The sequence below is a fragment of the Sitodiplosis mosellana genome, unplaced genomic scaffold (assembly GCF_009176505.1).
Source record: "Sitodiplosis mosellana isolate CC-2019 unplaced genomic scaffold, AAFC_SMos_1.0 Smas_scaffold_6197, whole genome shotgun sequence".
NCBI classification, from domain to species: Eukaryota; Metazoa; Arthropoda; class Insecta; order Diptera; family Cecidomyiidae; genus Sitodiplosis; species Sitodiplosis mosellana.
In genome coordinates this window covers 4,170,488-4,186,266 of record NW_022601438.1, presented here as the reverse complement: position 1 = coordinate 4,186,266, position 15,779 = coordinate 4,170,488, and the positions used below count along the sequence as shown (strand labels likewise).

General features: G+C 35.6%; 3 protein-coding genes across 7 annotated transcripts in view; 1 reads left to right on the top strand and 2 right to left on the bottom strand.

Annotated features, from left to right (window-relative positions):
• The window catches only part of LOC129577064 (COP9 signalosome complex subunit 6), a 50,684-nt gene that overhangs the window by 12,415 nt on the left and 22,490 nt on the right, over positions 1–15,779 (bottom strand). The window lies entirely within an intron of this gene.
• On the top strand, positions 39–11,656 carry LOC129577061 (MAGUK p55 subfamily member 7). 5 transcript variants are annotated; one of them, XM_055463513.1, is made up of 12 exons: positions 265–789; positions 4,026–4,078; positions 5,904–6,085; positions 6,238–6,333; positions 6,607–6,738; positions 7,599–7,631; positions 8,042–8,209; positions 8,357–8,539; positions 8,609–8,744; positions 9,039–9,317; positions 9,407–9,750; positions 9,822–11,656. In XM_055463513.1, the coding sequence occupies exons 2-12, from the start codon at positions 4,036–4,038 to the stop codon at positions 9,996–9,998; spliced, it is 1,773 nt and encodes a 590-aa protein (XP_055319488.1). In that variant the 5' UTR covers positions 265–789; positions 4,026–4,035; the 3' UTR covers positions 9,999–11,656. The 5 variants fall into 5 exon arrangements, with proteins under 5 accessions (XP_055319489.1, XP_055319488.1, XP_055319490.1 ...); XM_055463515.1 differs by having other exon boundaries at positions 275–789; positions 9,138–9,317; XM_055463514.1 differs by lacking the exon at positions 7,599–7,631 and having other exon boundaries at positions 39–789.
• LOC129577063 (beta-ureidopropionase) lies at positions 12,433–15,688 on the bottom strand. Its single transcript, XM_055463519.1, has 7 exons — positions 15,141–15,688; positions 14,749–14,866; positions 14,423–14,567; positions 13,585–13,679; positions 13,182–13,499; positions 12,866–13,072; positions 12,433–12,758 (listed from the first exon to the last, which is right to left on the bottom strand). The coding sequence occupies exons 1-7, from the start codon at positions 15,365–15,367 to the stop codon at positions 12,591–12,593; spliced, it is 1,278 nt and encodes a 425-aa protein (XP_055319494.1). The 5' UTR covers positions 15,368–15,688; the 3' UTR covers positions 12,433–12,590.

The window sequence follows — 15,779 nt, the reverse complement described above, 5'->3', positions numbered from 1 at the left end:
TGAAAATGTTCGTTCGAAAGGGAGCGCGAGCATGACATAACCGCGACGACCGAAGGAGAAATATTCAGTATTGTTCGCAAAATGACGTATGTAGCGTATAAAACCAATACATGCACACAGACACACATACGCGCCTGTACAACGCACACATGTACATGCACGCTGATGAAAAATCGAAATCCACTGTTTACGCTTGAGCCTCAATGATATTGGAAAAAGAAGAAGAAGAAGAAGAAAACCCGTAGTTCGTACACACTGTAGTGTTGATGAAAACATCGTCGTGAATAAGCCTAGGCAGGCAGGAGTATAGGAGGCGAGTGGCAGACCAGTACGGGCAAAATAGAAGAGCAGTGCGCGCACACACAAAGGCGACACACACGATAAAATAAGAATCGTGCAAGCAACGAAACAGAGGTAGCGTGATGTCGACAATGGCGAAAGGAAAACATTGAAGGGTGCATGAACAGAGAAAAAGAGAAGAAGAACGACTACGACGACGACAAAAAAAAAACGAAAAGAGAAATAACGCGACGACATAAATATTTCGGTGGGCTTGAGCAAAGTAGTAAAGTGTCAAAAAGTTTTGCGTTCGTTTTGTGTGGGCTATTTTGTTTTTGTTATTTTCGTTTAATTTCACGTTCCTGTTAAATGGACACGACGAAAATTTTCAAAACATTGACAGACTATCGAAAGTGACGACGTCGACGACGACGACGAAGAAGAAGGAAATCAGTGGCCAAAGAAAATAGAGAGATAGAAAGCGGAGAGTGTGTGACACAGAAGGAAAATGTTTGTAATATTGTTATTGTTTTCGCATCTCGAATAAAAAATCTAGAGCATGTTGGTTATTTTTTTGGATTGCATTATTCCGCATTAACAATGCAATCACAACTATTCTGTTGAAGTTTTTCGAGTTTAATTAGTCGAAACGTGCACTTTTGTGTTTTGTGTTTTCGTCATGGATTAAAACATCGACAGGATAAGACAGGCTCCACATTCAAATGATTTATGTATACGAGGTGGTATAGGTGCGTGAATGGCAACAACAATGGGATAGAAAATCAGTTCGGATGATAATGACGACAACAAAAAGAAAAATCACTCAAGGAAATGGTTTGAATTACCGTTTTTGCGTGATGAAGAGCTTCTTTTCGCTCTTCCATGCTGAATCCCGATGAAAAATGACAGCAATTTGGGCTAAGCACCCATTCGGGTGCAGCAGCCTTGGTGATATTCACTTCATCTCGTCTAGTTAGAATTTCATTCACAGTGTTTTGACTGCACCATACACATGCATATACATTGGAATATCCAGCAAAAATAAACAACATTGAAACTTTGATTGGCTGGCGATGCACATTTTGTCCTTCTACGTATTATTTTTTTTTTTTTCGAAATAAAAATAGTTTGAAATAAACGACAGTTAACGTGTTGTGTGTGTGTGTCTCAAGCGATATCGATTGAAGAAATGGAATTATCCGATAAATTATTAATAGTTGAATGCTTGATTCCATCGTTTCGACGATTTGACAACAGTGCATGTGGGCCAATCATCCTGTTTTCTCAGTGCACCGCAATCTAACACGCATCCCACGTTGAAAAAAAGCACAGAATAAATGGATAATGTGATCATATTTTCATACATCCTTGCTTTGATGCTGTTTATTCAATGAGAATGTGCAGTACACGAGATGACGCAAATCATACGATCCATCGGTTTACATGCACAAAGAGTGCAACGAACTAACTGAGGAATGAGGCAAATAAAATGAGCGATTACTTTCGTTTCAAACGTAAATGGATTTGGTTTGAGAATTTTCGATTGTTATGGACCGTCTTGTGAGTTTTCCGTCAGACGACCTCATTTAGCAAAAAAAAAACCAACAACCGAAGTGACCGACTATCGATTTTCGAGCACACAAAAAAGGCCACTTGAGCAGCCAGAATATATGTGTTCCGTTATAGTTGCTGTTTTGATTAACGTTCAAAATTCCACGTAATCCATTTGCCACAAACGTCTTTTGCAAAACAATAATAACGGGATTAATATCAAATGAGACCACCTCGACGAGAAATGAATGGCAAATGCAACCGTGCTTGCATTTTCCTCGGATTGTTTTTTTAGACAATGAATCGTTGAGGTGGTCTTTGAATTGCATTTTATTTCTCGCTTAGCTTTCGTATTGCTAATGAGAGAGAGAAAGAGAAAGATAGAGAGAGAGAGAGAGAGATCAGTGTTTTATTTGAGAAATTTTCGGAATGAGGCCTTTTTCCGTTGCAAAGGCAACCAGCTACTCAAATCCACTCACTCTCCAAAAATAGAGATCAAAAAGAAGAGAGGAGAATGCTGAGACTTCGAAATGTGTGGATAGTGTTTATTTTCACTGGAAATATTCCATCAGTCAGCACCATCAAACTGAGCTGAAGCAATGAAATCGGATTCCGTTGCGAAAATTCATGCAACCAAAGAACACCAATTGATTCTCACACGATCCATTATGTTCTGATGCAGCAATTCAGACACAAAAACACCAGTATTTGCATATTTGCATCGCACGAAACCAAAAAGTCATGTCTTGCTTTTTGCGCTCTTTCACACACACACACACACACATACATACACAGTCAGAAGCATTACTGCACGTGGCCCGCTTCAATCAGAAGTATCGTATGTCACTCGCAAAGTGTGCAGAAGAAATGAATAGCAGTAGCAACCAAACACTCAAGCTTTGTCCAGCGCCGAAAGCACTTTTTCTCTCTACCTCTTTCCCTCTTTGTCACTGGGTCTGCCAGTGGTCTATGCAACGGTTTATTATGAGATTTCTGCAATTCATTTTAAATGAAAACCACGGCTGATTATATCAGCGTAATTGAAAAATGGACTCGGGCTCGGATGTTTCCCTAGAAGCCACTATTTCGCGTCGTTGCTCTCAACTCAAACTCTCTGTCTGTCCTTATGTGTGTGTATGTGTCTGCGTATGCAACCAAAAATTTTCAATATATTCCTTTTAGCTTTTTCCAACCGACTGAACATATTTTACAAGCATTTTGAATGCGTGCCAAATGCGGTTCCTGCACCAATTTCCCCATACTACCGAAACGGTCTAGTTCAAAGGACTCTGAAACTTCACAACAAGTGAAAAATCACGCATTTTATAATGTGGTTGAAAAATTGAATTTTGATTTTAGAATAAAATAGGAAAACGATTTGAAAAAGAAAAAAAAAACAATCCTTTTGCACACAGAAAAAATAACCAGGAGTAGTGTATAGTGTCTGAGCCCGCGGTTTTTGGCTACAATATCAACTCAATGCATTTGTATCCGTACCGCAGTCAATCAATCTAGCAATCAACTGGGTTCTTTGCGCTTGAAACAATTTCAACGACGACCTACTGACTAAAAATAACATTTGCTGCCGTTGCTGCTGCTGTTGCGGTTGCTTCGGTTTTTCGCTAATGACGTTGGAAGACGACGAGCGCATAATTAATTTATTGGTAAATGACACACCAATTTCTGAGATGACCAACACAAGGAAGTTGGAGCAAAATTAAGCAACCAACAAACGACGAAATCGAAACAAAAACCACTTGGAATTTTCCCATGAAATGAAATGGATTGCCGCTTGTTCTAAATTGAATACCATGTCGCAAATATTGCTCTATTTTTGGTTGTGCATATTTCGTATGGTCATATATAAAAAATGAATGAAATAAATTTCGAAGATTTATGTCGAATTGCTAGTCAAATAATTTGTGCTTGATCAAGCCGACACAATCGCTAAAATTCGGGGAGCGAGCAAGGGAGCGAGTGAGCGAGTGAGAGAAACATCAATGCACTTCTTTCTGATTGACAGCAGAAAATTAGCCTATATTTGTGGAAGTTTTCTATTTTCCTATTGATCAACTCGTTTCATTCCCATTTCGAAAACACAAAACCAAGTGCCAATTTTCACATTTCTTCACATCAATATGCGCAACGATGTAATCAATACCCATCTAACCCATCTCTATTTTCGGGACCAACAGACATTTTAGAATGACAGCTGCAGTTATGGCTGCCGATGCTAGTTATGATCCAGGTAAGTCTAAACCAAACAGCCAATCCCAAGCAAAAATTCACACTGAATCGACGTTGCGTTTACACATATCTGACACTGTTCTCACAGGGTTTTGAACGTCAAACCGTGTGGCTATAGTATAGTAGAGTGTGAAGTCGTTTGACACCATTTTTGATGTCAAATAACCGTGTGGATGCAGTTTATGTTTGTATTGGACAGTGTGGAAGTCCGCCACACTGTTCTACATTTAAAACCATGTCGCCGAAGTGTATGACCGTAACGTTATCATGACGAATTTTGAAACCATTTTTGGTGTCGACTCTTGATACCTGAACAAACTTACGCTGCATCCACACGGTTATTTGAAATCAAAAATGATGTCAAACGGCTTCAAATTCTATTATACTATAGCCACACGGTTTGACGTTCAAAACCGTGTGGGAACAGTGTCAGATATTCGTTAACGCAACGTCAATTCAGTGTGAATTTTTGCTTGGGAATATTTCAGTTTGAGCCATTTATATTTTTGTTATCTCAGTCGAGAAGAAATTAAGCAAAACATTTGCATTTCGAAAATCGGTTCAAGTTGTTCGTTTTAAATTCGAGAAATGTAAATTCCAGTTCGAATCACTGAATTGCGATTGGTTTCAGTGAACATGTATTTTGTTTTCACAATTAAAAATCCGTTGCAAACAATGGGTAACAGCATTCTGTCAATCGTATGGAAATACGAAAACAATTTGTCTGCATCCAACATAGTTAGTTTTGCGATTATAGTAGTAAATAATTTACTGTATTCGAAGAAGATCCACACAAAAGGGAATGAAAAATTTTCGCTATGATTTTTTTCTATTGAATTTTTTTGAATGTATTTTACATTACAAAAATGACTACTGCGGCGCTGCGAACGTTTTGACAGGTATAAAAGTCAATTGTTAGCAGGCATTGGTTGCAAATGGAAGAGGGCTTCGAATAACAGATCCAGTGTCAATTTACATTCAACTCTCCATGTCGCTAGACATGCATGAGTTGTATGAAATATAGAAAATTGCCAACTAAAAACTTGCATTCGCCAGCCAAGTAGTATCTCATTTCATTTGAATAATGAACAAAAAAAATCGGAGCGTATTCAGTGAGCCAGCGAAAACTCTGGTTTGCGAAAAGTTTGCACACGTTATTCTTCTAGTTTGGTTTTGTTCGTCCAATGAATGGGAAATAACGACGCAGAAAAAACAAACTTGTGAACATCCCGTGTGCAAATAAAATGACTAGCAGTCACTCAGTTGTATGTAACTGTATGTAGTGACACACAACTAAAACTGGCTAAGTTCATTGAAATCATGCGTTTTGTATGGAGACAATCACGTTTAGTTATTCTTTCAGTCAGTCGACTAATTTGGGACATTTTGACTAAGAGTGATTTGTGATTAAAGTTAACTGCAGTTGCTTTTTTTGTTCGAGACAATCACTTTTAGTCAGTCAAAATATCCCAAATTAATCGACTGAATAGTCAGTCAAAAATTTTCCACACGGGATTTCAACTGAAAGAATGTATGCACAATTTTTTTCCCTCCTGCGTGTGATAGAACTAGTTTACAAGTTTTAATACTAAAATGTTGAATATTCATTCCGGCGTCGGAATGGTTGAAAACTCCGAAATAATCTCGCTGAAGATACAGTTCACTTATGAGTAGAATCCTTTCGAAGGAGAAACCGCCAACAATTGAAAAAAAAAAAACAAACATATTGTTATGTACACTCGCTTGGTTTTTCATGTAATAGCCCAAGGCAAGTCACCTTTTCAACTCGTTTTTCATGATTTCTGTCGTTGTTGTTATTGTTGCAGTTCTGTCAAAATTAGTGACATCATTAAAAGAAGCAGAAAGTTTATCCAGCGAACAGGAACTGGGTTTCCTGCAAAATCTACTGGAATCAAAGGAAATTAACGCATTGGTCAATGTACATAGCAAAGTTGGGAAAGTGATCAAAGATGAAAAATGTGCACCACTCATGTCCAGCTCGATACAGGTGATTCATGTTGTTTGCAATTCAATCGGCAAAAATGCTGATGAGCAATCTCATCATTTCACAAATGGATAGCTTTTCTCTCTGTGTTTTTTTTACATAAATCCCATTCTTTATCCCTTTTAATTCTCCATCTCTTTCTTTAAAAAAAACAGGTAGCATTAGAAGTGTTGGAGCAGTTATCACAGCGTTGCCATATTTCTCCGTTATGCAAGGAAATTTTTTATTTACTTCAAAAGCCTCATGTTCAGGTGAGATTTTGAACACAATTTCTTTGAAGCCCTTTGACTTTTTCCCAAAGATTTGGATGAATTTTTCTATTTTTTAATTTTTGATTTGAAGAATTCTCATTATTTTTTCATTTGTCGCCTATTTTGCATATTTTTGATTTTCAACTTTTACCAAATGGTATTTAGCTTGAAACATGTCTCAACATGAGATTACAAACCTCATTTTTTTTTTCGTTTCCGCTCGTTTTTTTCTAACACATTTTTCTTTGTTTCGGTTTTTTGGCGTTGATACAGAGTTTGTTGGCTTCACATGATGCAATAGCACAGAAAGATTTTTATCCACACTTGCCAGACATACCGATCGAGGTGGATGAGGACGAAGAAACAGTGAAAATAGTACAATTGGTGAAAAGCAATGAACCACTGGTATGTATAAGAGTTCGCATTGTACAAAGCAAAACATTTGTTTAGACGTTTCATTCCGAAAGGAACATCTAATCATCATAAGTTTTTCTTTTTTTTTTTTCTTTTAAAACGCTTCGGTTTATATGTTTATCCCACCCATAAAAAAGCCCATCATTTTTCCTGCTGTCCAAAAACCAACTATTTTGTGCAAAATTTCTTTGAAAATTCAAAAAAAAAAATACAAAAACATACACAAATTACTTCACACAAAAAGATCAACACACAAAGAGACGATGAAACGTTTATCGAAACAACTCGTTCTCTCCATCACGCACACTTACACAATACAAAAACAATCACAGATAAGCACCACCACAATCAATATAGTCAAATTGAATTATTTTTTTGTTTCTTCTGTTCTTGTTGTTGAATGATTTCGAAATAATAGTGTTCTTGATTCACTTGTTAATTGCCTTTTAATTTGATTTACTCCATTTGAATGTTTATTTTGGCATTTTCATTTCCTTTTTTACTCTCTCATGTACGCATTTAATCGAAATTAAAATCCATCAATTCATCTCTGAACTATATATTGATTGCAATGAAAATTTAATTAATAATAACCATCTATTATATTTTTCCAAATACTTTTTATCCGTGTCTTGATCCAAAAACAAACACACAAAAATCAAAACCAATCTGTCGTTTATGATTTGCCGCAAAATAAATCAAACAAATCCAAATTTATCAATCGCAATGCAAAAAAAAACAATCGAAATGAAAATGAAAAACAAAACAACAACCACAAAAATTCACACAAACACTCTAAATAAAAAACCAAAACCAATTTAATCAAAACTGAATGATATTTAAAAAAAAAGGTTGGAGCACAGCAAAGTGCGGAACCAATAGTCGTAAGTAACGTTCGTGTTGTGAATGTTTCATATTTGTGTATGTTTATGTTTTATGATAAAAACGGTGGAAAATACGAAATGAAATTTCTTCTCTTTATTTTAAATTAATTCGTAGCGTATGTCTAGTAATAATTAGGCGCTCGAAAATCAATGAATGAATGGTGTTATGGAAATTTCATGAATGGTTTGAATCGATTTTGATTGATGCCCAAGTAAACGGCATACTATCAATAGAGAAAGGATCTAAATAAATCATGAAATTTTCACAAATGGTTTTTGTTATATTTCTGTAGAATAAATATGTAGATGAGTCTTGCATATATTCAGTGTAGTCAATGGAAGCATGCCATGCTTGACCACAATTCCTTGGACCGTCGATTAATTTGGCCAATGCCATACCGTTATTGCAGGGTGCCACTATTAAAACAGATGAAGAAACCGGCAAAATTATCATTGCACGTATTATGCACGGAGGTGCGGCCGATCGATCTGGTTTGATACATGTCGGCGATGAGGTGATTGAGGTGAACGGCATTAATGTTGAAGGAAAAACTCCAAACGATGTGCTAACGATTTTGGTAAGTAAATGACCAGCCATGGGCAATTAAATGTTTTTCATCCGAATGAGCGAAAAAAAAGAATGACTAAATTTATATTGACGTGTCTCACGGGACAAAAAGTTCTGTACGATTATTTGAATGCCATTCCATTTCCAATGTTTGCAGCAAAATTCAGAGGGAACAATTACGTTCAAACTGGTGCCATCAGATGGAAAGAGCGGACAACGTGAGAGTAAGGTCCGTGTTCGGGCTCATTTCGAATACAATCCGGAAAATGACCCGTACATTCCGTGCAAAGAGGCTGGTTTGGGTTTCACTCGTGGTGAAATTCTGCATATCGTTGGACAGGTATTTGACCGTTTTTTTCCTTCTCCTTGGAATAAAGCAAATAATGACCAATTCGATTACGAAATGTAGGACGATGGTTACTGGTGGCAAGCACGAAAAGAATGCGAACGAACTTCGCGAGCTGGTTTGATACCAAGTCGAGCGCTACAAGAACGGCGTATCATTCACGAGCGCACGCAAAAGGAAACGAACGGAGACACGAAAAGTAAATACCCATTTTCTCGTCAAATCATCATAAATTATTGTCATATTGCATTGCATTGCATGTGCCAGTCTTAACCAATAATCGAATAATTTTCTCTTTATTTCATCCAATATCATTAACTGTATGTTGTCATATTCACCCGTTCACCAACACACGTTGAAAATTCCCCATCGGAAATTGTTGCGGCTACAAAAATCTTTTGTCTAATTGGCAAAACAACATCTATCTCCTCTTCATGTAACCAAAAAAAAAAAAAAACAAAACAAAACCACATTGCACGATACATATCAAAAGGCTCATGTGCATCAATTTGTTCAACACCACCTCCTTCACCCGATTCAAATACAATCACGTGTCGTGGACCAAAAACTAAAAAGATTATGTACAACTTAGATGAAAATGACGATTTCGATCGCGAACTCATTGCCACATACGAAGAAGTGTCAAAATTGTATCCACGACCGGGTGTCTATCGGCCAATTGTACTGATTGGGGCACCGGGCATTGGCCGAAACGAATTGAAACGACGACTGGTTGCCCGTAATCCCGACAAATATCGCAGCCCAGTGCCATGTAAGTGTTGAATTCGAGTCATTTTTACCTAACATAATTTGATTGTGTATTGTTGTTGTTTCTTTCATTCTTATCACAAACCAATTTAGATACCACACGTGCAATGCGACCTGGTGAAGTTCCTGGTAGAGAGTATTTGTTTGTCACCCGTGATAAAATGGAGGCAGACGTTTCAGCCGGAAAATTTATCGAGAGTGGTGAATACAAGGGACACTTGTACGGCACATCAGCCGAAAGTGTTAAGGCGATTGTTAATTCAGGGCATGTTTGTGTACTGAGCCCACATTATCAAGCAATCAAATCGTTGCGTACGCCACAGCTAAAGCCATTCATCATTCATATTCGAACACCGTCATTCGATCGATTGAAAGCGACCAGAGAAGCACATCGAGCACGATCCACATTCGATGAATTGAACTCGAGAGGTTTCACGGTACGTACATTTCGATTTTCATTTTGGTGACTTGTTCTTTTTTACATTTTCTTTCTTCTAATGTCGAACAGGATGATGAGTTCAATGAAATGATTACTTCAGATGAGCGCATCAATTTTTTGTATGGCCATTTCTTTGATGAGGAAATCGTGAATGAAACCTTAGCCACTGCCTTGGAGCAATTGCTTGTGTGCGTAGAACGGGCCGAAACTGAGCCACTATGGGCGCCAAGTTCATGGGTGCAATAATTTGTGTTCATTAGACAATTCACAGAATCCAAACCAGAAAAAGCATCAACTTTCTAACGATGAAAAACCAACCAAACGACCTCTCATCATCATCGGTCAGTCAGAGAAATTAGTGTCCCAATTACCTCCGATTTATGATAAAATTACCCGAAGAAATCGTTGAATTTAAAACAAATATATATATTTAAAAACAAATGATATATTATATATAACGGAACAATTTTAGCGAGAACAACACACAGGTTGTTCAATTAATTTCAATGATCCCATCCAAAACCAAAATAAATTAAAAAAAAAAAAACATAAGAAACACACACTTGGGTTAACGTGCAAAAAGATATTTTTGTTGTAGTATTTAACAAAATTATATATTTCTAGTTTAAATGGATATTGAATGAAAAAAACACCAACCAAAAAATAAAAACTAAAAGAAAAACTCCAGAAAATATAAAAAAAATCGACGACATTTATAAATGCGTTGAGCTTGTGTCAGAACAGACGAGAAGTTAAGCAAAAATACTCACGTATTGTAATTGATGATTCAAATTAAGACAACCACATTAAGTCAAATCTCAAACTGAGAACAGTTTTTATTTCAACGGGTATTTTGCACTCGCCAATTAAATATTATCTTTCTTATCCAGTATGTTCATTTGAAAGGAATTTACATATAACTAAACTCTTAGAACAATTACCATTTCTGCCAATTCAATTTCTCCAATCTCTCTTGATGAGAGATTGGAAGAGAAGAGCACAATTCGTTTAGGAAAGAAAAACTCAAATTGGTTTTTAAACAAACAAAACAAATGGAAAATGCATCAATATTCAAACTGAATGAATTATTTCCTCTTTGAAACCAACAAACAACACAAACATAGGCACTTGTCGAACCCAAACATGAAAAATACTAACGTTTAAAGCAGTTATTGTAAGCCATCCATCGAAGTAAATAATAATCCAGAAAGCTTTACACCAAATCAATAAAATTAAAAAAGAAAAACAACGCTGTAAAGAACAAACTGAAATAGAGAATGAATTACGAAATGCAACTCTAACGATGAGTTGATGTTTATTTTACACCTAGCATTGAGAGAGAGAGAGAGAGAGAAAGTGAGAGTGAGTGTAAGCATGAGAAGTACGCCGTAGTGTCGCTTGAATAAAATACTGTATATAAGCATTTTCAATCGGAATTTTTAGTGCAAACATAAACGAACGGAAACCAATCAAAATGGATCACACAAACAAATTCCGAATGAAAGTGTCTGCGTCGAATTTTTACCTCATCCAATCTGTAAAAAAATGTAAAATTCCAAACTGTTAAACCATTTTAGAAGTATAAAAAAAAAATACTAACAGCAACAAAAAAAAAAACAACAAAAAACAATCCGAAGAATTACCATATTCATACATGAAACCATACAATCGAAAGCAACAACAAACAATTAATAAATAATTATCCGACCCTACAATTCAATTCAATTTGCATCCAACTCAGTTTATCTCATGCATTCTAATCTGTGCTGCATGAAGAATATGGAAATGAAATTAAAGACAAATGATCTAATACTGAAACCCGTATGTTTATGACAAATGACAAAGATTTAAACATTTCAATTGTGTATATTTATTTATTTGACAATAAAAAAATTCAATTGAAAGTGAATGATATTTTTATTTTGTTTGTGTGTATGTGTTCACATGGAAAATTTCGATTGGAAATGGAATCAATTGATGATTTGTGATTTGAAATCGAGATTGACGGCCATATTCAGCCGATTATTGTGTTATGGACAATCTTATGCAGAATCACTAGCAATCCTTCACTTGCCGATACAAATTAAAATCCATTTGGGCAATCAACAAACCGTCTTGACCACGTGCAATTCCTAGATTTCAGGTAAATACACTACAGCTGTGACTGAAATGGAAGAAATACCTACAAAGTACAATCAGTGGAGAGGTAATAAAGGGAAATTCTATGGCTTCTTCATTCTCTTTGCCTTCATGCTATTTGATTTTCGTTCCGAGTACTGATCATTGTTTGGTACACAGTGTATGCCACACACGTATGCATAAGATAGTGTATAAAGTGGTGCGGATAGCAGTAAAGCTTCAGGTAATTTGTGAAAAGAAGTGTAACAACTCAAATATGATAAATACAAAGGAGACTCAAAACAATGCATATACACATATAGCACTTCTCAAATTGTTCGAAGTTCTGTTTGCACCGAGTCGTGTGCTCCCTTCTTTGTTTTGATATATGGTTGCGAAGTGATTGACTGTCTCAGTGACATATGAATATGATCAATTCAAATATGCATAATTAAGATAGTAGAAGAAATTGAATTTTTTTTAGCCTATTTTCATTCGCAGGAAAAAAAAATTCACGAATTTAGTAAGGCAGAACACAATAAATACATATTGAATGTAATAATGTGTTGTACTCATCTATGAATGTATTCATGGTAAATTTAAAGATTTTAATCAAAACATTTCATTATTTTTTTTAAAATACACAATAAAAAGAATTTCAAATGGAACAAGATGGCATTATTCGTTGTTCAAATGGAAGCATTTCGATTTGAAATAGTATTAATTGATAAATTGTGGTTTGAAATCGATTTCGGCAGCACGACTGAAGTCACGACCATATTCAGCCAATCGTTGTGTCATACGGAATCCCCAGAAATCTTTCACTTGCCGACACAAATTCAAATCCATTTCGACAATCAACAAACCGTCTTGATCACGAGACAATCCCTAGATTTGGAAGCAAACACAGCATTTTATTAGTTGATTCTTAGTAGTCTTGATAAAATATTTATCAGCAAAAAGAAACATTTCGAAATTATAAATCATATTCATACCGGTGTTCTGTGGCCATTTGGTGCGGTTACATAGCTTGAGCCATAGAATGGTCCGAAATCTTTATGTGCTGGTTTACCATCGCCCGATGAGAATTCGTTGACAAAGTGTTCCGTTCCCACACGATTGATTGCAACCGTGAAGAAGCTATTGGCGATGGCCGCATTTCGTGCTTCAATACCCCACAGTGGTTCGCTCAGAGCACCAACCTACATCCGAAAAATTTTAATAAATTTCACATTCGTTCCATTATATTGTATCGTTTTTTTTTTTCAACTCATCTATCGGAAAATACATTATTTGTTTGGAAAAATATACCGTTGCTGATGGGTTGAAAACGACCTCGGCACCATTCAATCCAAACATCATCCAGTTTTGTGGATGATGCCGACCGTAGCAGATGTTTATAGCAATTTTACCAAATTCAGTGTCAAACACCGGATGACCAGTGTTACCTTCGAGATAATACGTTGATTCGTTGAAGTCACCAACGCGGGGAATGTGATTTTTACGATGTTTGCCAAGGTATTTGCCCGAACTGGATAAAACCACGGATGTATTCCATAATGTATCTCCGTGGGTTGAGTCTCGTTCTAGAATTGATGAAATGATCACCATGCCATACAATTTGGCCAACTAAAAACCGAGATTTGGAATTATTGTCAAACGATGATGGTGTCATGAAAATATGTTGATTTTTCAAAAGTGTTTGGTTTCTTACTTCCTGCAGATAGAGTGTGGTTGGGCCAGTTTCAGCCTCTTCAGCAAATTCACACCATGGATGCTTCTCACGCGTACAGAATGCAAATGGCATATCTATGGGTAATAACACATGCATCTCATTAAAATCGCATGGTTTTGTCTTGTTTTGGCTTTTTTTAAATGTTTGTTTTGATGTCTATTCATTCAATTCGATGCTCGATTATCTTTTACTATTCCAAACTGTACGATAAAAATATACTATGTATATACACAGTATACACACCTTCATATTTACCGCAAAGAAAATGAGCGAAAGAAAAACGAAAACAAAAATAAAAAATAAACATTGACGACACACTGTGTGACAATATACCGTGTGTGTATACAATGAGCTACAGGTAGCGTTCAGCCCACCACAGCAATAACACATCAGATATTTATATCATACGCGAAGGGCTTGCGACGAACAAATATATATGAAATATCTTCAAATATATTCAAATATGTCAAATATTTCAAATATTGAAGCATTATTTGTTTACAAAATGCATCTTGATATTTCGTATGTTTGACATATTTGGCTATATTTCAAATATTTCATATATTTGAAAATTGAGAGAAATATTTCATATAGATATAGTCAAAATAATATCGGGTAATACCAAAAAACGTCAAAATGTGGCTTAAATATGCCTTAAATATATCAAATATTCCAAATATTTGAAATATGACGGAATATGACAGAAATATAGAAATATATGAAAATATTGCCGTATTTCAGGCGTCGCAAGCCCTTCGATCATACGGGAGTCTTTTGCCATACAGAAGAGAAGATGAGAAAATAGTCTAGAACTTACTCCATGCCTCTTGGAAGCAAATGACATTGACACTTGAAGCAGCCGCCGCCTTTATGATTTTGCCCACCTTCTCAAAGATTGCATCACGTTGAGCACTGATTTTGTCCGTTGTTGGAAGAACAATAGAATGCTGAACAGCGGCAACCTTTTTTTTAAGAATAAAATCAGATAGATCGCTGTATGAATATATTAACCTTTTTATCATTTCAATTTGGAATTTTGAGTAAATTTTAGTTGAAATTAAGATTTTCAATTTCAACTTTTGACTGTAAAATTTGAAAAAAAAAATATTTTAAAATAAAACAAAACAAAATTATATTAATTACCCGAACGATACGTGGTTTCCTTAATTCTTCTGGTTTTGCATCAAATGAATAGCCTTTTACTTCGAAGTTATTTTGCTCAGCAATTTCAAGCGTTTTTGCATCTAATTTCAATTTATGACTACGTTTGTGTTACGTTTCAAACGAGTTAAGTATAAAACAAGTGAACAAGTCAACAATGGAGAAAAATAAACAGAAAAAAAACACATAAATTATCATGTCAAACAGGTACACTTTTGAATGAACTTTGGTTCGAATTCATAATATATTCAATCATTTTTATTAACCAAAAACCACTCGAAATTTCTTTCTCTCAAAATTGAGTCGAACTTGTAGTGATGCGATAATGAATGACAATCATTTAATTACAATCAATTTGTGTAAAATAGACTCACTCGTCAGATCGGCCGTACAATATGCGTTTGACTTCTTTTAATTCGGCTTCTGGTAAATGTTTACTTAGGCTTTCTTCGATGTTCTTGAATGCACCTGCCGACATGTTGAATGATTTTGAGTTGACTATAGTTACGATGAATGAACGAACGAACGAACGAACGAAATTATAATCGAAAAATAAAAATTGACCCAGAAGCAAATCAGCTGACAAAAAAGCAAAGCACATACAATAGATGATCACTCGTCTAGATGTGTCTAACAACTGGTTGAACAAGAGCGCAGCTCAACGATATGATTGTGCGCACTACAAACATCAACATTATCAGTGTCTGGATTCTCATGTTATTATGGTGATGTAGGTAGCGTGTAAAAATAAATGCATTTGTACATTATTGAATAAACATTATACAGATTAGATTACCACAACAATTCTGACATGGTAACAAAAATGGTATTGGTCTATCTTCGAATGATTTGCCAAAAATGTTGTTAGAATGTATGAAAAATCAAAACAAATGAAATTTTTTTTGTCTGTTTAATTAATCAAACATTTTGTTATACATTTCTCATTATCATTTTCTGTATTTTTGGAGCAATACAGTATATAAGAATGTGCAAATATTGTCTGGAATTCATTT